Here is a 22,429-nt window from a genome sequence, read left to right on the forward strand (position 1 = left end):
GCAAACACTTTTGTGAAGATGCCCCCCTTGATCCTGTGACTCTTCTTCCTAAACATCAGAACATACGGAGGAAGTGAACCCACAGGTCGGGATTGTCCCCAATCCGTCTTCCTTCCTCATGCTGACATCTGACTCCTGAAATAGGACTCCTAGCTGGTTAGTAGGTGTGGTGCTTTGGGCGTGGTCCACGTGGCCCTCCAAGTTCACTGTAGTAGTTGTGATGCTACTGAGAGACACTGAAATCCTAGAGAGGTAGGGACTGTGGGACTTCAGTCTTCTCTGAGACATGTCTAGTGGATTAAGTTTCTATCAACATTTTCCTTTGCTGCTAGGTGCTACAACTCAAAGAGAAGGCCCACAACCCCACTGAACAGTTTGGTTGTCATGGCCTTAAACTTGCAAAATAGAAGATGGTAAGACTCTTCTCTTCATATGTGTGTTTGCCTCTGGTATTGTGTTGTAGCAGCATAAAGCTGACTAATTGAAGTAGCTAGTGATGGTGTCTGCTCTTTGGTCCTTCATGAAATTGGATCCCCGGCTGATCTACTCTGTCTATTCATGTTTCAGCTCACACGGTGAATACACGTAAGATTCCCAAGCTTAGATTTCTGCTATACATTTATAGCATGAAAAAAAAAGAGGGACATTTAATACACTGAAGGCCAACTTAAGGAGAGAAGTGTCAGTTTCTCTAAATACCTGAAGGATTTCCCAGTAGAAAGGTTGATCTGTTCTGACAACAGCCCTGTGGTGGAGGCTGAAGGAAAATAAAAGATGTTAGCTAATGGAAAAGAATATTGCAACTGTGTAATAAGGACTACTTTGGGAGCAAATGAACTCTCTACTCCTAGGGTTGTTCAAGCAAAGACTGAATAATAATTCATAGGTGGTATAACCACACTGACTTGTGTTTCAGAGAAGCTTAGTCGCAATGACCTTGGTCAGTGGTGGCTCTGTTTCCTTACAAGGTAATCTTAGAGCAACAGCACAATTTGAAATATACACTGGAGTTGAGGAAAGCTTTAATAATGGCCTCACAGGTGTATTTTACATAAAATTAGGAGTTAGCAATTATCCTTATCACAGCGAGAAGTGAGAAACTGAAGGTGCCAGTTTACGATAAACATTTGTAAAGCACTTAGCACGTGTGTCTGGGTTTTAAAGGAGAATGATACACAAGACTGAGTTCCTGCCCGCTGGAGGAAGTGTTCTGCTCAGAGGCGAGGCTGAGCCTGAAGACGGAAGGAAGAGTGATTGTGCAAAAAGCAGCTATGTGTCAAAACGGCTCCAACTTCTCTTTCACCCCTTTTTCCAGGGAACATTGGTAATTCCTCCCTCAGTCTCTCTGAGATGCTCTGAAGGATCTCTCAGACCAGGCTCGAGGACATGCTGTGATGGGCTTGAGTCTTTGCTCCCTCAGTGTGACCAGTAGACATTTTTTCCCTACCAGTTGGTTCTCTAATGCAAGAAGTTTGTGTTTGTGGTGGGGGAGTAAGACCTCTCCTGCACACAATAGATGTTAAGTAATCAATTATACAATGAGACCGTGCAGAATGGGTTATGAACAATCACCATGAATCCCTGCTCCATACTACCTGGGAGAAAAGCAACATAAAATCATCTCTCTGGGTCAGGTGTCTGTGAATTTCCAAAGACCAGACTGCATACCCCAAACCCTCACTATTTCTACCATGAAGCAGATTCTTGGAAGTGAAACAGGCTTGCTAAAAACTCTTTCTTTTATGCAGTGAAGGATGTTAGGAAGCTGGAGGAAGTTCAAAGAAGAGGAACACGAATGATTTAGGGGCTGAGAGTATGATTTATGTTGAATGATTAAAAGGATTAAAATGCAGAACTTGGCCAGTGCTACATACTTAGTGCTAAAAGAAAAATCAAAATTAAGTGCCAAAGCTCTTAGCCCCCATGAAAAATAGAAATTTGCATATAATTTGGCACGTGTTTCGACTCATAGTTCAGCAGATCCTTTCTTTGGCAATGTTCACCATTGCAAAACCACTCGTCGATCTGGTCATTTGAAAGTGCAGCCTGATAGTGTCAGGAAAAAATTGTCATGTGATAGACGAAAAGACACCTTATTCCCACTGTGCCCACTCAGAGCCACCATGCAAAAAGAAGTTAAAATAGTGTAACCCACCACAATCCCAAGGATTGTAGACCGAAGTCTCTCCTAAAGATAAATAGCTGGAGGGTGCAGACCCATTGGAGGGGAAGAGCCCCTCCGATCTCAACTATTGTCCTCATGATGGAATTTCAGCCAAGAACTGATTGATCTCCTTGTTTGTCAAATGAAGCTTGTGACTTGACATTGTGTGAAGGAGAAGCCTGATAGTGATTAGAATTTAAAAATTGCATCTTGGTCATTCTGTTAAAATTTTATTTTCTTAAAAATAACTTTCCAGTATTTTTAAGCTTTCCCACATTTATATAGTCTGGGTTATTCCTTCCTTTGTGTTAGAATAAGGAGAACAGTGGTTCAAAGAGAGGGAAGCATCAGTGTAAGCCCTGCTGAAGCGCTGCGGCTTGGCAGGTAACTTGGCTTGAGTAATTTAGGCTGAGAGCTTCCAGCTTTCTCTTGGAGACCTCTTCATGCTGGTGAAACAGACAGCGTCATATTTTCCATCTTACCCATTTTCTAATGTGAACTTCAGTGATGGTTACACTCAGCCGTTGTACAAGGTTGGTCTCCAGAGGTCTCTTCGTCTTGGAAAGATGAGCTCTACCCATTTCCTCTCCCTCCAGCCCTGACAGTCACTATTCTAAACCATCCTAAACTTCCAAACTTTTGCTTTCTTTCTTTCTTTCTTTCTTTCTTTCTTTCTTTCTTTCTTTCTTTCTTTCTTCCTTCCTTCCTTCCTTCCTTCCTTCCTTCCTTCCTTTCTTCCTTTCTTCCTTTCTTCCTTTCTTGTTTGTTTTCATTTTGGGAAACTGAACTGAGAGCCTTAGGTATAGGGTCAACCACTGTTCTATATCCCCAGCCCTCTTTTTATATTTCAGGTTGAGACAGAATCTTAAGTATTCCAGGCAAGTCTTGAGCCTATTTTCTAGCTCTGGCCGGCCTTGAACTTGCCATCTCCCTGCTTTAGCTTCCCAAGTGGCAAGGATTACAAGCTTGGGCCACTAACATAAGACCCAAAGTTTCATTTGTATTGTGGAACACTGGAAAATGTAATTTTCTTCCTTTAAAAATCTGAATAATAAGTCGTTGCACATATACCATTTTTCAACATTAATTCACGTATCAGTGTACCTTTGGGTTGTCCCCTTCTTTTAGTTATTGTGTGTAAGAAGCATCATATTGATAGGATAAATTGCCATGAACTGTTTAAACTCACTAAGAAGCTGCCTCTGACAGCTGGTTTGCCTCTTCCTTGTGTCAGACTGAACATGTTTATCTCTAAGAATCCTCTAAGACCTTCGGGGATGGGCTGCTCACTCTACCAACTCCAATAGCCAAACAGTCCATAGTTTAAAAAAATATGTGCCCTTGAGAACAGCTAGAAGGTCAGCCACTTCTGAGAGAGGTTAGTGCTATCTGCTTTACAGTACAAAAATGTTTCCAGTGTGAGTGAGGAACTGGGACTTTAGCCATGGGAAGCTGAGCCACACAGAGAAAACTCAACCAGGAATTCCTGTTGTTTCTCCTGACTAACAGCACGTGCCCAATTTGATGATGGTGTCTTGTCTTAGGGTTTCTATTGCTGTGAAGAGACACCATGACCACGGCAACTCTTCTAAAGAAAACATTTATTTGAGGGGGCTAGCTTACAGTTTCAGAGGTTCAGTTCATTATCACTATGGCAGAACGGAAGGCAGCTTGCTGCAGGAATAGCTCAGAGTCCTACAGCTTTCAGGCAGCAGAAGTCAACTGACAGTCACACTGAGGGAATCTTGAGCAAAAGAGACCTCAAAACCTGTCCCCACAGTAACACATTTCTTCCAACAAGGCCATAGCTCCCAATAGTGTCACCTGTTGTGGGGACCATTTTCTTTCAAACCACGTTGTTTATTCTCTTCCTTGGGAGGGCACTCTTGTCCACCCAAGCCTCTTGATCTGGAATTCCAATTGGCTGCCTTGATGGGGTTTCTAGTTGGTTTCTGCTAGAGATCATGAGCACATGATTTGATTATCTGTTTTCTGTTTCTGTTATTCGGTATTCTTTTCATTTTGCTTCTTATATACTTATTCAACTCATTCATTCAAAACCAAAAGCATGGGTATCATAAACCCTTCCATGGGTCATATTGAACATTGTGCAATGACAGTGGATGCACACATGTGTCTTGAAGATACTGTTTCTAATTATTTTGAATGCGTTTCCAGAATGGGAATTGTTGGGTCACAGAGCAACTTAAATTATTTTGTTCATTCATTTATTTTAGATTGTAATTAATTACATTTCTTCTTTCTCTTTTACCCTTCCAAGCCTTCCCATATATCCCTCCCTGTTTGCTTTCAGATTCCTGGTCTCCTTTTTCATCAATTGTTGTTGTATGTATATATTTTTATATTAGATATATATTCCTAAATATAACCTGTTGAGTCCATATAATGTATGTTTTCAGGGATGACCCTTTGGCACTGAGCAACTAATTGGTGTGCTCTTCTCTGGGGAGGGAGGATTACTTCCAGTGTTCCCAGCTTTGCTCAGTTGCCTGTAGTTCTTTGTGTAGGATTGATCCCCCATGGGCTTTTCCCTGTGTAGCTTGACATAGTATTCATTGGTGTCCTCCCTATTCAGCTCATGTTTGTGTGGTTTTCTTGCTAAGACTTTATGGGTATAGCTTCTGATGTTACCAGGATACGCAGTTTCACAGAAAAGTCCCCGATTCTCCAGCTTTTAGAATCATTCTGCTCCTTCTTTTGCAATGTTCCTGGAGCCTTAGGTGTGGGAATGTTTTGTAGATATATTTATCGGGACTAAGCTCAACAACTCTGTAGGTTTAAAGCTACAATGACATTTCATTTGTATTTTAATCAATAAAGCACAACATGAAGATCAGAAATGTAAAACAGATGGCCAGTAGCTCTTATCTCTACCTCAATCTGAAATGGCAATTCTGCCTCCAGGAATCTCAGAATGAGACTGTGTCTGAGAGCTGTCTCCTCCCATCTTATAATTCTCTCTAGGGCTGGGATTAAAGATGTGCTCCACTACTGCCAGGTTTTTGTTTTTTGTTTGTTTGTTTGTTTGTTTTTTGTTTTTCGAGACAGGGTTTCTCTGTGGCTTTGGAGCCTGTCCTGGAACTAGCTCTTGTAGACCAGGCTGGTCTCGAACTCCCAGAGATCCGCCTGCCTCTGCCTCCCAAGTGCTGGGATTAAAGGCATGCACCACCACCGCCCGGCTACTGCCAGGTTTCTATGGAAAAAATTAGTATGGTTACTGGGATGAACTTCATTTATTAAAATACAAATGAAATATCACTACATAAAGCATTGGAATGTTAAAGACTGGGAGAGTTTTTACAGTTGTATTAGAGTTTATATTGTTATATGCTATGAGATCTTGGAGATAGAAAGGAAAGGTTTAACCATGAAATTTACCTCTGTGATGATGCTTTTGCTTCACCAGGCTTCAAGTTGCAGCCTAGTCTCCTTAACCCACAGGCGTCCTTATAGCATTTCTGTAGGATCTAGTGCTCTTGAACCTTTGCTGAGCTTTCTGTTAAAATCCTGGGATGTGTCAGTTTTTACCTCACCTAAGAGGCAGTTTAGACAGACATGTCATTCTTGTGTGACCTGCCCTTTTTGTTCATTTTGCACCCAGTCACCCCCTCTGTCTTCTGATATCTGATGCTTCTAATTAAGAAATACACTGATTATCTTATTGAAGAGTGTTCCCATCCACTGAGTTCCTTCTCTCTTGCTTGTGAGATTCTCTCAGCATCTTTAGCAGTACAATGTGGTGGTTTGAAAGAAAAAAAATGCCCCCCAAAGGGAACAGCAGTTTTAGGATGTGTGGCTTTGTTGGAGGAAGTGCGACACTGAGACCTCTTCCTGTTACCTGCAAGATGTAGTACCTCAGCTACCTCTCCAGCACCACGTCTGTTTGCACAACACCGTGTCCTACTGTGATAGTAATCATCTGAACGTCTGAACTTTAAGTGAGCTACCCCAATTAAATGTTTTCCCTTGTAAAAGTTGCTGTGGTCATTGTGTCTTTTTACAGCAGTAGAAACCCTAACTTATACATACGGTTATGATGTATATTTTACATAGAGTTTATTGAGTTCTTAGATGTTTATATCCATGGCCTTCATCAAATAGAATGGATAGCATTTGTTTCTTGACATGTTCTCTTTGGCTCTTACACCATCTTTTCCATCTGGTACTCTCTGTGATGCATCTATTGGTTCACTTGACAATATTTTAGTGGTCACTTAGATTCTCTTGATTCTTCTTCAATCTATTTTCTTAGTTATTAACATTTTAACATTTCAATTGCTTATCTTTATTTTAGTTATATCACTTTTCAGCTTTTAAATTTTTTTTGTTTCCTTTTAGGCTTTTAAAAAAATCCTGTCATTGATATTTCCATTTAATTACACACTTTTTCAGTTCTTAGAGCAATTTGAAATAGTTGTTTTGACATATTTGTCTAGTAGTTTTCTCCAAGATGTTTCTATCATTGTTTTCCTTTGAATGGGGCATATTTACCTATTTTTTGTGTCCTTTGTAATTTAGTCATTGTTACTAAAAACAAGACATTTGAAACTAATAATGTGCTAATTCTAGATAACAGGTAATTCCTCTTCTTCCTTATTAATTACTGAATCTCTTTTTTCTTGATTTTTGTAGGCTATCCTTGGACCAAATATTACTCTGAAACATAAATTCAAGTTTTTTTTTTTAATTTGGTATTTTCCAGGCATGCCTCTAAACACATTTAGTGTTTTTTTCTAGTTTTTACTGTATACGTAATTGTTTTTTAGTATCCAAGTCTTCTCTTTCTGGCTCCTTATATTAGTTATTTTTCTACTACCTTGACCAAAGTAAACTTGAGGAAGAGTTTATTGTTGGCTTATTTTGGTTCTACAAATACAGAGAATCCTTCATTGTAAGAAAGGCATGGCGTAGTGGCAGAAACAGAGAACAAGCAAGGAAGCTTTCAGTGCTTAAAGTCTAGTAATGTACTACCTCTACCTAGACTCTACCTCCTAAGGGAGGTAATGTACTACCTCTACCTAGACTCTACCTCCTAAAGGCTCCATAACTTCCCTCAACAGGGAACCAAGTTTTCAAACACGTGAACCTCTGGGGTACATTTTCCATTTGAACTACCACTCTAGTATAAGGGAGAAAAATGAAAATACTTGGAGACTGGACATATCAGCTTTTTCATTCACCCAGAAGCCTTTTCAGCCAGAAGATGAGAGACTATCATCAGTAGGGACTATTTGGACACAGCGAGCGCATACTCCTTATCTCTTCTTCCATGGTCACAAACAATGACTAGACATCAGAGAATAGATCTCTAATTTGTACTAGGTATGGATGGACATCTTAGCCCATCATGGCTCCTTATAGCGTCGTCAAAGTCTTCCAAGTACATATACATATCAGCCTATCATGGGCTAAGGGAATGGAGGGCTCATACCTGTAGCTAGGAGCTGAAATTGACATAAATTAACAAAATGGACCATCCAAGTCTTCACCTAGAAGTTGCACACCTTTAATAAACTGCACAGTCTAAAATTGTTCCGTCAGGTAGATTCTGCCAATATAATTGTCTGACTGGGCAGCTATATTCCTGATGCTTTCAATTCTCTCCTCTTCCCAGAATTGTCCCGTAACTTCTAACTTTTCTATATCCGTTAACTGTGAAATAAAGATGACGGATTAGCTATATTTATGAGTTATAATTGTAATCCTGACATGCATAGTCATATTTGAATTTTAAGTGTACAATAAGCATCCATATGCCAAAAACTTAAATGGAACTTCAGTGAATATAAATGAAGAGTTTAAAAAACAATTTTATAGAAATGCATAGATTTGTTGAGGATATTGCATTTCCTCTCTCCCTCTCTCCTTCCTCCCTATTAAATGAAACAGCATTTTGCAGTGTAGTCCAGACCTCAACTCATGATGTTCCTGATGCCCCTGTCTGCACTTCTTTGTACTAGGTTGGGGTTACAGGTGTGTGCCACTATTCTCAGTCATTGTTAATACAGATCCGAGTGTAAAATCCTCATTCAATCTGATCACAGTAGGAGAACTGTCAAGGTAACACTGTGAGTCCTCCAACTTTGGGGATAATGTTGTTGTTAGGCTACATAAACATCCAAACCAGGCTAAACTCCACTGGCCTAATTGCTGCCATTCCCTTTATATATCTCCTGACCACCCACTGCTATGATGACCCCTAGAGGCAGAAACAGAACACAACGTCTCAAAAGGGTGGAGTGCTTGTTCTGACAGGTGAGACACAACGTTGAGTAAGAGGAAATAGTCTCCATTCCCAGAAAAGGGACATTTGCGCTAAACACCATGAAACATCTTGACAGCAGGAATTATGACTAGAGAAATATACAGTAAAGGAAGTGGTGGGAGCCCCATCCCTGGAGACATCTGAAAGTCAATAGGATAAAGAACTAAAAAAATTTGTACTGGGAAAGCATCTTCCACTGACTCCCCTGGGACTGCTGGATGACATCATGGGTATCTTCCCTCTCCAGTAATAATAGTTCTCAGACTTCATGTATTTCCCAGAGTTTTATAGTGTTAGCCAAACGGCTCTGTTCTCTCCAAAATGAAACAACAGCAGATCAACAAAACCTGAACCACCCTCAACAAACCCTAAACTTGTTCTAATGTGCATAAGGATATTCCCAAATAGGAATCGTGTATCACAAAATTTTTCAGTGTGAACTTCACCATGCCCCAAAGGTGGTCTGCTGGAAGAAGTGGCTTCATATATCTTGTTTTCCTTTCTGATTTATTTTAAATTCAGGGAAGAAAAACCAGTGGAATAACACATTTTCATAGCACCAGCAGAATAGGATCTGTATTTCTCTCTCTCATTCACCGATTTTTCCACAAGAAGCCTGTTTCCCGCTGTGGTAACAGGGACGGGGGATCAAAACACAGCAAGGGGAGATGGGGGCCTCCTGTTTGTCCTTTGACTGCTGGCTTATGTGCTTCTTGGACACTCGAATGCTGAAGAGAGTGCTGCATCCTCTTGGTGAAGTGGATTTGGAGTTTGAGGGAAGTAGTTCTGGGTGTGCATGATAGTGCGAACGGTAGTGTGTTTCCACAGCTGCTCCAGCAGGTCTGTGTCTGCTCTTTTTATTCTAGGCTCGTGGGTGATACTGGTAAAATTGTAGGCTCTTCTGAAAAATACTTACATATAATATATATATGATCTAAGGCATATCATCATGGTCAGGTACGTAGTCTTGGTATTACAGTGTTCTGTCTGTGGCTGGCTCCAGGGTACCCTAGCGGCACAATCCAAAACAGTGGCACAGATGTGGTGAGAGGAGCAAATGCCTTCATACAGTCCAGATGCTGCACAAATTATAATTGATATTTGGGATAAGCAGGTGGGAAGGCTGGTGGGGCATTTATCTTATTTTGTTCTAGGCCATGGAACAGTGGCCACAGCCCATGCACCCATTCATGGTTTGCTACATACCTTATTTTGCCTCTATATCAAAAAACTATACTTAGAAACCTATACTTTACAAAATTTTCACAATTGCTTTTGATGTCTGGCAATTTTTGTAAACTTTTGTGACTGTTTCTTTAGAGACCTCTAAGTTTGTTTGGTCTGAAGTGATGCTTATGAATGGGAGCCCAGAGTGTTCCAGTAATCATGTTCATATTGAAAACATCACTGCTCCTGATTGCAGAGCTAATGACCTTGGACTAATGATTACAAGGAAGATCTGAATAAAAAAAGATGCAAATTATTTGAACATTGATATCTTCCTATGAATCTCTCTCATGATTACTTACAGAGTTATCGAAACACCAGAAACAATTGTTTAATCACATCATTAAAAATTGACAAAAACAGAAAAAACAACAACAACCCAACAACGGCTACCTTAGAACCAGGTATTATTAGATAAATAGTATTAAATTATATATCTCCCACTCGAAGGTGCCTACCCCTCACACTTTCCCCCACTCACCTCTCTCTCTTTCTCTTTAGAAATACCTTAGGACAACTTTCTCTTTGGGTGATTTCTCTACCCAGTTTTGGAGCTTTTTGATACTTTTTTCCTCTGTCGCCATCAAGAAACATGTTTTTTAAGCATCTAAGCATAAAGCCTGTTTGCTGAAATGACCGTGTCACAAATGTCCGATGATGTCATGAATCCCCGGGAGAACTGGTGAAAGCAGAGACCTCCATTTTATGTCCCCCGAATATTATTGGTACCCAAAGGACCATCACACCTCTCTTGTGTGCAGCAGTTGCAGACGTAGTAAGGGCTTAGCTAACTTTAGGCATTAAATGTTTGTTCAATTTCTGTAAAATACTGTGCAGAGAATATGGACTTAAGGGGATGAAGTTATTAAAGTGGGGTGGGGTAAGAGGAAGCATGCCAATAAAAACAGACATTGTGGCTTTTTAATCCTTGCACAGGAATTCAGGCGAGAAGGGAATAAACCAATTCCACAGGGCCACTTGTAATTCAGCTAAAACTAAGCTCACGAAAGTGAATAATATTTCTCAGAGGCTGATTTATGCACTTACAGTAACTAAGTCCCAGGTGCCGTAGGAAGTAATACAACTTCTAGCTGTGTCCTAGCCTGCATGCTCACACTAACTGCCTAAATCAATTTCTAACTTCTCCCAAAAACATTTTAGAGTGAGTTCTATGGGGATTGCTGCAACTCTGGATTCTCTGTTAGCAGAGGCTTCACGAAGGCAGACTGCACAGAACACTCAAAGCATGTTCCAAAGCTGATCAGGGAATCATTTCTTTGGACACCCCAAACGTGAGAGGGAGAGAAAGAGAGAGCAAGGGGGAGAAAGGCAGAGGGATAGAGAGAGAGTGTGTGTGGAGACAGAGGGGGGAGAAAGAAAAAGGAGAGAGAGAGAGAGAGAGAGAGAGAGAACAGAGAGAGAGAGAGAGAGAGAGAGAGAGAGAGAGAGAGAGAGAGAGAGAGAGAGAGAAACAGAGAGATACAGTCAGGACCCCTGGCTTTCCTAAGCCTCCGAAGTCTACTTACTTCTGTTGTGTACAAGTCAAATCCCCTCTACTACATAAAAACTAGACAACAATCACACAATTTAATCAGAAGATATCTGATTTAGTAAATTTCATTTTTCACCTTCCCGCTCCGTTAATCTCTAAATTCAAAAAGGATAGGAGGTCATTGGGCATTTCCTAGATCCTCTATTAAAAAAAAAAAAAAAAAAAAAAAAAAAAAAAAAAACACTTTCTAGCATTTTGGAGACTTGTGTGGCATACAGAAACTTTATAAGCAACTATGAATAGTTTATGTTTTCTGACATAGGAAAGAGCAAGGAAAATGTATCCATAGAGCAAAAGAGAAGGAAAGAGTTAGCAATCACATCTACCCCTGCCATGGCGGGGCACATATGGGAACCCAAGCATTCCAAAGCAAAATTCACTACTCACCATGACGCCTCATTTCTTTCTGCTTGGTTCCAATGACCTCATTCGCCCATGTCCTTATCAGGCGTGCTAATCAAGAGTGAATGAAAACACTGCTGGCAACCTTGGCCTTTTCTTTCTCCCCTCAGAGAGGATCTGCCTAGGAAGTACAGGTGAAACTAACTAATCCCAAATGTAAGTATGCAGAACGGGGTGGAGGGGCCCAGGAGGGCCTGGAGGCTTTACATCTGGATTAAGACCTGGACAGCTTGGTTGACTGTTTGGAATTTATTTCCTTCTCAAAAAGAGGCTGGGAGCTGCATGAAGTGCTTATCTAGGATGTGTCAGAACCCTCTAACCATGTTAATCCAGGATGTGGTGGAGAAAACTGGAGGCTCTGGCAAGTATAATGGAGACATGGCTGCTTGAGTGTATTTTCTCACTGTGAGACAGTCTGCACGCTTCTGGTATCTAGGGACAGAAGGACTTCAGATAAAACCTTTAAGGAACTCTGCTGGGTCATTCCTCACAAGCTCAGCATCTCAGCTACAAAATGGTAGAACTGAACCTTTCTAGCAATTCCTATTAAGACAATCACTGGAGAGGGCTGGCTGAGAACAGTGTGTCTGACTACTAAGTCTACTTGGGACTTAGGGATAGAATGATGGGTCAATTTCTAGTAGGTTAAACCCACCTTCAAGTGAGAAGTCATTTGAAAGAGTCCACCTTGATGTCACAGGGCAGTTCTTTTTTGAGGAAGAATGATGAAGGCAGTGAATGCATGTGAAGAGTTTAATTCACAGGGAGTAGACCAAACCAGAGCACAGCTCACACAAAAAGCTTCAAGCAATATATTGTATATTATACAGAGGTTCTTAAATCTTGGCTCACAGACACAAAAGGGAAAATTTCCTCTTTCCCTTTCATAAATCAAGAGTAATTTTTTAATATAGATTGAACATTTTTTAACCCAAAGAGCGAAAACCCAAGACTTCACAAGTTTTGACATGCTGCCACAAAAGACAAATTCTGCACCTGGCTTCAGTTATGGTTAAAAGGCAAATAGTTAAAAGGTAAAAAATATTATCTATAATTAATTTCAGCCTATGTGCATAGGTGCATATGAAATGTAAATGAATTCTGTGTTTGAGTTTGGATTCCATTACAAGGGATTTCATTTTTTAAAAATGAATGGGCAGTAGGTGGTATAATCTTACATGTGTTGAATTTGTCATAAGATACCAGCTAAGTGGACCTAGATACAGAATTCTGAACTTCTTTTTTGGTGCAGACTTTTCTACTCAGGGACTCTGGTCTTTGTCTCCCATCTTCATCTCCACCTTCCACTTCAGTCACTGATACCTCAACTCCAACCATTATGCCTTGTTCACACATTCTTCACACAGATCTTGGGTACACTGTCACAGCTACTGTGAGTTCTTCTGTGCAGAGACCCTGCTATATCTGAAGATAGCATTTCCTTGTAGTTATCCACCGTCTCTGGGTCCTACATTCCTTCAGCCCCCACTACAATGATCTCAGAGCCTTTGGAGGTAGGTGGATGGTGGACATGCTCTCTTTGGGCTGACCATTATTCAACCTGCTATTCTCTGCACATTGTCTAGATATGGGGTCTTTGTGTTATTGTCATCTACTCCAAGTAGAAGCCTTTCCGGTAAGTGAGGAGAGCTATATTAATTTACAGGCATAACAATAAGTCATCAGGAATTGGTTTAATACTGTCTTGATTTAACAGAATAGCAACATAATGTTCTGTCCATATTATTTGTCTAGCCATAGGCTCTTGGCTCGATAATGGTAGCAAGTATGGGTTTTATCTTGTGGAGCAGGCCTTATATCCAATCAGAAAGCAGTTGATTCTTCCCATAACATTTATGCCACCATTGTAGCAGGTGACATGTGTTGCCAGGCCAGGCAGCATTATAGCTCGCATGGTCCACGGCTAGCTGCTTTTCTCCTCAGGCAGTGTATGTAGTACTCCCAGGAAACTAGATAGCCAAATCAGAGCCTCCAAGTCAGTGCCAGCTTGATTTTCATGCGTTATATGATCCAAGTACACAGTGTCTTTAGTAACAGGGTCTTACCATCTTGTTCTGGAGTGTGACCAGGGGCATTGCAATAGCCTACAACATCTGGGGACATTTCATTTTTTTACATGCAAATATCCTAAAATCCCAAAAGAAAATTGACCTTGCTTTTTTTGGGGGGAGAGGGTCTTACTATGTGGCTCAGAATGGCCTCAAATTATCAATCCACTTACCAGAAGGATCTCACTATGAACAAAGTGGAATATTTACCTATGTTTTTGAGATAATTTTTTGTTTTTGAAATAACTAAATTGATTTTAAATGATCATGATAAAACTAATGGGCTTAACTAGGACATTTTGGTGTGCGTGTTTCATAAGACTTAATTAAAATTTATTCCCCTCCCTCCCCATACTCTGGCTGTTTTTCTCCTGGCCCCCAAATAGTCTGCTCCCCTTTGCTTCGTGTCACCTATATTCTTCTGCCTTGTAAGAGAATTTCTAGAGTGATAAAAACCAGCAACTTCAGCCTGTTCTACGTCTGTGTTGCTTCAGGCTGTTTGGAAAGTTTCTTCACTGAGCATCTGTTGTCGAGAAATTGGTTTTAACTATAGTTTAGTTTGTGAGTTGATAGCCTGTACCACGAGATTAATGAATCGGGATCAAAACAGAAGGCACATTTTCTTGTTGGAAGACTAGAGCAAACCGACCAAGGGGAACTGTGATTCCTTTTAAAGAACTGTTCTGTGTAAGTTCAAGATGTGAGAAATGTGTTTTTAATAGCAATAATTGTGAGAAAGACTTTGGGACTCTAGTTGGCAACTCAGCATGAATCATAAGTGGGAAAACACAGGAGGAGTTGGGACAGAATGTGTTTATTACAAGACAGGATGGAGTCCCACCCCAGTGAGCACTGCTAAATCTACCTGGAGAACTGGGACCAGCTTCACTCCCAGTTTTCAGGCAGACATTAGCAAACCAGAAAAACTGGTAAAAGATGAGATTTGGAAAAAGATGAGATTTGGTGAACACTTTTTAAAAAGAGATGCTGGGACCTACCTCCTGGTTTGCCAGCATGTCCCTCGTATATAGTAAAACTACATGTGTTCAGAGTTTGGTTTCATGAAACAGCAGATAGGGTATATCATTTAAATTAATCTAAGGAAAATGACAATAGGCTCAGGGGTCAAGATCATATTTCAGTAAGTTAATTTGAGCATTTGAAGCATGTGGGGGACTATGAAAGGGGGGCACAAACACGGGTGGAAAGCTTCTAGTTCTAATGAAATAACTGGGCGGTATTTATGTGTGTTAATTTCTAGAGATCCATTTCCTTCTAGTGAATGCCTTCCTGGCTTCAGGAAGCTCAACGTGCTTGTCTATAGAAATCTCTGGGGAGACAAAGATCTCCAAACCCTGAAATTGAAGCACATATAGTATTGGGCCAGAGAAGATTTTTGGCTAATGAAAGAACACTCGAGAAACACTAACCTTCAGTAGATTAAAAACATGAATAAAAGAATGAAAAGAAACGTTAAAGAGACACCACAGTACGTGGGCAAGGATGACATGGGAAAGAAAACTGAAACGGTGGCAATGAGGAGCAGGTCAAATGCTTAAAAAAGGTTTTTTGAGACAAAAACGACAGAATGAGTAGAAAGGGTGTGAAACCTTTCAAACGAGATGGATGTTGTACCAAGAGACAACACACGAGCTGTCTGTTGTCGAATATCTGTACACTGTGTGAGGTGTATTGCTGTGGTTGGTGTGGTAAAAAGCTGAACAGTCAATAGCTAGGCAAGACAGAGGTATAGGTGGGGCTTCCAGGTAGGGAAAGGAAGGGAAGGAGGAATCTTGGCATGCAAGGGATGCCAGGAGACTCAGAGGAAGCGGGGTGTGCAGTATGTGATAAAATGTAGGTTAATAGAAACGGGTTCATTCAAGTTGCAAGAGCCACTTAAAAACAAATCTAAGTTATAGGACGAGCTTTTATAATTAACCGTAAAGCTCTGTATCTTTATTTGAGAGCTGACTGGCAGGACAGAAAAAGGCTTGTGACAGCTGTCAGAAGTCAGGTGGCAGACTAATTTAAAATAAATGGTGCAGAGAAGGGCTGCAGGGTGAAATAAAGGAAGGCTTTAGTGGAGGAAGTAGGAGGTGCGAGGACAAATTGGGAAGGAGGAGGCTCTACGAGCAAAGGCACCTGTGCTTTTATTCTGAAGGAACTGTGTTAAGTTTTCATCTCCTTTGACGTTTTCCAAAGAATTTCCTCATTCTTCATGCAAGAAGTGCCCACTGGGTGCAGATAACTGCTGTGCCACCTCCTGAATCTTCTACTTCTTGCTGTGAGTATTCTCCCTCAAGGGAAGGAGAAAAAGCCAATGAGGAGCTCCCACAGGCTGTGAAGAGATATCAGAACTGGTATGGAGAGAAAATCAAGAGCTTCGTTTAGATATGGTCTAAGATTTGTACCGTAACAAAACAACAAGAAAGTAAAAAGCAGTGTACAGAAAAGTTCTGGAGAAGTCCATGTGGCTCTGTCATGACTTGTCTCCTGCCATGACCGTAGATATAGGAAAGGAAGAACAGGTGTGAGAAGCACAGACAAGGATGGCAAAGCCGAGCTTGACTGCTGAATAAGGTGAGGGGGCTGACATTTGGGGAAGGGTGCAGGTGCACACCTATAATCCCAGGACTTGGGAACTGGAGGCAGGAGGATCATGAGGTTGAGGATAGTGTGGGTTACTTTCAAAAACCGGAAAGTTGAGAGTACGTCTCAATTGTATTTTGTCCTCTGGCAGCCAAAATTGTAGGGAAAAATGTGTTAGGGTTGGGTCTGGAAGTGTTCTAAGGCTAGTTGGGGCACTGAGCTAACTGAGCTCTCTGCCCATGCCCTGCACAGAGAGGGGAAGAGAAAAAGGATGGAAGGGAACAGTCACGCATGACTGATATCAGATTGGTATTCATTGTTCACCTCCATCAAGAGTCAGGGACCCATGTAACATTTAAAAAATATTGTTTAAACTATAACAACCCATACAAAAATAATAAACTATAAGGGAAGAAAAAAGTCAAACACAAATCTTGCCGACTGCCTTAGTTGCTGTAGTCTCTGGTAAGGCCCCTTTCCTGTAGATAAACAATCTCCTCGTGGGCAATTGTGCCTTCGAAGGAAAGAAGACTGCTCCAGATAAAGAATCGGGAGCCTTTCAGAGGAAGGCCTACTCTGGTAATGGGATCTGTGCATCAAAACTGTCAAGGCTAGACATGAGGATCAAAGACTATTTGCTCATGCAGTGGACAGGGTCATGAGGTCCTGTGGTCCCCACCCTCTGTGACGATAGTGCCGTTATCGCTGGGCTTTGCCTCTGAAACAGGGCACACAGGCCAGGTGGAAGGACAGCCAGAAGTGCAATGAACACTTGCTTCCTGCTTTGCACCCTACCAGCCACCCTCCCCCATCCCCATAGTGTAAGTCTTTGCCAGAGTTTGTGAAGCAGAAGGATCCAGGACTCAGTTATCACACAGACTCCTGCATCCTGCAGAAGACCTGAGTTAACATCTACTATAAACCCACCCATTATCAACTTGGAGAAATGATTTACTTGGTCTTTATAGATTCCATCGTCCCTTCTCTGTTGAAGAGCTGGGGCTACAATGGCGCGCGGCCCCTCGGGACCCACCTGGAGGATGTGGTGAGGCTGTGTGTTAGCCACTTTCTCTCAAAGACGGAGCCCTTGAAAGAGGCGCGTTTCTTGCTTCCAGAGCTTGCTAGAAAAGAAATGTAGCTAAATCCTTTATTGCTGGGTAGATTTAGCTGCATTTCCCCCGGGACCAATATTTCTTCTGAGGGTTCTTCTCTTTAAATCCTCGTGAATATTTGAAAAGAGGCCCCTGAAGAGAAAAGCCACCTCGGTCTTCAGGCACAGCAGCCTCTGAATTAGGCTGCAGATTCTAGTGTGAATGCGATGTTAATGTCGTATCCTGGGTTACAGCAAAAATACAGCAAGTCAGGAAATTCAAATTTATGACTTCAGCCACAGCCCTAACTTCTCCAGTTCCGATGCACTTCATGTTATATATATATATACATTATATATATATATATATATATATATATATATATATATATATATATATATATATATATATATATATATATTGTATTGCCAGTGAAATTTATGCATTGTTGTGCCTCATGCATGAGTTATGGATACTTCGGGAATGTTAATTTTGTTTTTCTCGACTTCTGTGTGTTCAAAAGGACTGGGCTTCAGAAATCACCCCGCAAAATTGCAGGCCAGAGACTGTGAGGAATTGTGTGTGAGCGCACTGGGAGTCCGTGGCTGGGTCTGCCTTGAAGCTGTTCCTGGGCCTACCATCTTCAGGGGGAAAGGTGACACTCAGGGAGGGGAATGTCCTGCCTCGGGTAGACATTCAACCCAGGTGGCAAAGCAAAGGTAATGGAGAAGGAAGCCAGTAAGAATTGGTTATTATTGATAGCTATTTATTGAAAACTTACTACATGCTTGGAATTGCTCTAGGCATTTCAGTTTTATGTTTGCTTTGTTAACTTTATCTCAAGCCTTTGGGGTACGTCCTACCGTCTCAACTATGCTCCAGGAGGATGCTAGGAGAAGGAGGAAATGCGTTATTTGAGGAGAAGAGTTAGAAATCACATCTAGATCTGGTGTGTGGGGCTCCACTCAGGGCACCTCCCACCAGGCTCCAGCCCTAAACCATTATAGCCAGTCTTCACTGAGTGTGTGAAGGAGGCTTCAACCTGGGCTTCTACTCTGGTGAAACACATTTTACACAGTTAACAGATTGATGCTAACTTGAGTGGAGTCAAGGCTGTATATTGTTCTGCTGATATAGTTGGCTCTCCCTAGTAAAAATCTTAGCCTTACAGGATTGGGATGGACAAAAGAAGAAATAACCAGGCATGAAAGGTATATCTTGTTATCCATTGTTACAAGCTATCTGGTAGCCAGAATTATTGCCCCTTTTGGTTGTTTTATATGTCCAAGGCTTAGAGGAGTACTTTCATGTAGATGTTCTGTTCATGTTGACTAAGAGAGTGAATGATTTATTTATATTAGGTCACTTCCCACTCCTGTTTTCTTATCTCCTAGCTCCTTAAACACAGACAAGTTAAGAACAACAACAACAAAAAGTGTGACCCAGTCAGTACAGCTATTAACATTCTGTTTTGGAAATATTTTAGTGTGTTTCTCCTCTTAGTCATTCACAAAGCAGTGGGAATTCCCTGTAAACTCTATCAGAACCCAATGCCCCCCTAATGGTAGGACTTCTTGAAGCTATGTCAGGCTTTGAGAGGTCTGTTTCAGAAGCAGCTACTGCCAACTGTCTAACCCTTATAGATCAGAGTCAACACTTAGGTTTCTGAAAGAAAAATCTTACTAACAGCAAAAGAAAATCTAGTGTTTGGAGACATGGCTCAGTGATTTAAGAGCACTTGTTGCTCTTGCAGAGGACATGAGTTCAGTTCCCAGCACCTACATAGTAGCTCACAACCATCTGTAACTCCAGTTCCAGGGGATATGACACCCTCTTCTGACCTTTAAAGGTACTGCACACAGGTGGTAGAAATACATGCATGCAGGAAAAATACGCACATAAATACATCTAAACAAACAAAGAAAGAAATCAAGAACTGTTGGTCAAACACTGCTCTCCAGCAGAACTAGAGTAAGAAAACTGCAAGAAGAAAATATTTGTTAGGGCTGTGAGAGCTTTGTTTGGGAATCTGATTTTCTTTGTAATCAGTGAAAGAATTTTAAAAACTTTTTATGCGTCTCACTTCAGGTGAAAATTTCTTTAGCTTTCAGAACACATTTAGTCATCCCTTTTCAGACAGTGTTATTCTCGTCTACTTGTTTAAGGAGCTCTTTAAGGTTCCTGAAAGACAGACAGGGTGGCATGGCTTTGGGGCAAGCATTATGGCCTTTCTCCTCCATGCCTAATGAGATGCTGCAGGGATGGGGCAGGGGTCTGATGCATGCAGTCAGTGGAGAGTGAGGGAAGCAAAGGCCTTCACGTAATAGGTCTGTGAGTGCTGTTGATTTGTGTGTGTGTGTGATGCTGGCAGCTGGGGGTCCTTTGAGACTCTGGTCCCTCCTGTTACACAGTAGAATAACTGCAAGCAACCTCAGTATCTGGCATGTTCATGAACTAGACAGGGCCCACTTGCTTCCCTCAACACACACTGCAGATAGGTTCTTTTTTTTTATTATGTAAATGCCTTTATTTGAACTACTAAGTTGCTACCAAATTACATCACGTTCAGAGTTAAAATAACATAATAATCTAGACAACTATAGCAAAAAGCTTGACAAAGCAAGAGAACATCAAGTCCGACATACATACTTTCTCTTTCTCATAACCACATCTTTGTTATAGCTGTTGAATTTAAAAATCTATTGTTCATTTGGCATTCTTTGCTTATTGAATCATCATCTAAATTCTGAGCTCACTTCCTCCTCCTAAGCGTCATGTTCAGCAGAATTTTAGCTTGAAAGACAGTTCTGTGATTAAGTTTTCAGACCAAAGAAGCAAGTGTTGAACTGACTCATTGAAGACAAAATATTTCATTTGATTTGAGCCTGGGTGTGAGGGGAAAGTATAACCTTATGGTCCATTTTCCTCCACCTATAGTCTATGCTTAGTTTCATATTTACTTGAAGCCCCTTAAAAACATAGCGAATCAGCAGACTTGTTGACTGTAATCAAAATATTCTTAAATGTACAAAAAATAATCATGTAGAAAGAATACTGTAAAAAGATACTGATTTTAAGAATACACGAATGAGAAAAGCTTCTAGTACATTCCGCACAGCCAGTTACTTCAGATTTTCAGCACTACAAAGTAAGCAAAGGACACTTCCTCTCCACATAGTATCTGACCACAGTTCTTCAATAAGAACTGGTAGGTCTGGGAAAGCAAAATGGCAAGCTAATACTAGGCCTATCTACCCATGTAAGCAAGCCTCAAGAGATGGACATCCTAAGAGTGAAAAGATACACGGAGAGATAATACACAGCGACAGGAAATATCAAGGGCAGCATTCTAGGAGGAGAGAGCAGACGGTCTGTTGTGAGCATGTTTGGGTGTGCTGGACAGATCCAGCTCGAAGGGAAAGAGGAATTGCTTGTTACTAAAAATCTTTCCAGAAGGCTGTCATGATGAGCTAGTCTTGTTAATCAAAACTGAAAGTCCTTTAATAAATACCCAGCACTTACTAAGCCTGAAAACCAGGACATTGACTGGACTCTACTAGAAGGAGAAACTCGTGAAGAAAGAACCTTTCGTAACTGGATGAACTCTCTTGGTGTTAATCCTCATGTAAACCATCTCTATGCTGACCTGCAAGATGCCCTGGTCATCTTACAGCTTTATGAACGAATTAAAGTTCCTGTGGACTGGAGTAAAGTTAACAAGCCTCCATACCCAAAGCTGGGAGCCAACATGAAAAAGTTAGAAAACTGCAACTACGCAGTTGAATTAGGGAAGCACCCAGCTAAATTCTCCCTGGTTGGCATTGGAGGACAAGACCTGAATGATGGGAACCCAACTTTAACCTTGGCTTTAGTCTGGCAGCTGATGAGAAGATACACCCTTAATGTTCTGGAAGATCTTGGAGAAGGTCAGAAAGCGAATGATGACATCATTGTAAACTGGGTGAACCGAACACTGAGTGAAGCTGGAAAGTCAGCTTCCATTTAGAGTTTTAAGGACAAGACGATCAGCTCCAGTTTGGCAGTTGTGGATTTAATTGATGCCATCCAGCCAGGCTGCATTAACTATGACCTTGTTAAGAGCGGGAATCTTACTGAAGATGACAAGCACAATAATGCCAAGTATGCAGTGTCAATGGCTAGAAGAATCGGAGCCAGAGTACATGCTCTCCCTGAAGACCTTGTGGAAGTAAAACCCAAGATGGTCATGACCGTGTTTGCATGTTTGATGGGCAGGGGGATGAAGAGAGTGTAAAATAACCAATCTGAATAGAATCAACCTTACTCACAGGTGCACGATTAGCCAGTCAGCTATTGCCAGGTGAAGTGCTCATGACTTAAGGAATTGTGGTCATTTAAAGGACTTGCAGATAGGTTCTTCCAGCAACCACGTGTCAAGGTTTCAGGATCAACAGGAGATTGTGCTCCACTTTCAAACTTCGTTTTATGCTGTATATTCTAACTTGAGCCTTGCAAGTGTGCAGTCACCACAGAAACAGTGTCTTGTGGAAGGAATTTTTTTAAGTTCTCCTTGGCCCTAGTGACCCTCATCTAATTCCTTAGGACTTTTTAGGGTCCCCTTGGAAACTTGCTCTAGGTTCTGATTTCTCCCATCGTGGTGACTCCATTTGGCCCTAGAGAGCAGTCATACGGTTGGGGTGTGAAGACAGAGCTCTGGATATCGTTTCAACTGTGTAGCCGGCTTCTCTGTAGCTAGAAATGGACTAAACCTTGGGAAAGCAGAGATTAAACCAGAGGTTCTCAGCCTTCCTAATGTTGTGGTGACCCTAAAATCATTTCTTTACTACTTCATAACTATAATTTGCTACTGTCGCGAGTTGTAATATAAATATCTGATAAGCAGGATATCTGATATGCAATTCCCAAAGGGGTCACGACCCACAGGTTGAGAACCACTGGATTAGGCAGGCCAGGCACATCTAGTTCTTTGTTCCCTTGTGAATGTTCTATGTGACCTGAATAAATCATTTAACTATGTGGCTCAGTTTTCTTCATCTGAAAAATAGGGAT

At 41.2% G+C, this 22,429-nt stretch overlaps 1 protein-coding gene across 1 annotated transcript in view; it reads left to right on the forward strand.

Moving 5' to 3' along the window:
* LOC130862628 (plastin-3-like) overlaps window positions 1-21,698 on the forward strand; it is a 42,159-nt gene extending 20,461 nt beyond the window's left edge. Inside the window, 3 exon segments of the mRNA XM_057752339.1 lie at window positions 16,775-16,868; window positions 17,258-17,334; window positions 20,877-21,698. Coding sequence (XP_057608322.1) covers window positions 16,775-16,868; window positions 17,258-17,334; window positions 20,877-21,653 — 948 coding nt within the window. The 3' untranslated portion in view covers window positions 21,654-21,698.
* Window positions 21,699-22,429: the final 731 nt, after the last annotated feature.

The sequence above is a fragment of the Chionomys nivalis genome, chromosome 20, assembly GCF_950005125.1.
Source record: "Chionomys nivalis chromosome 20, mChiNiv1.1, whole genome shotgun sequence".
Taxonomy (NCBI): domain Eukaryota; kingdom Metazoa; phylum Chordata; class Mammalia; order Rodentia; family Cricetidae; genus Chionomys; species Chionomys nivalis.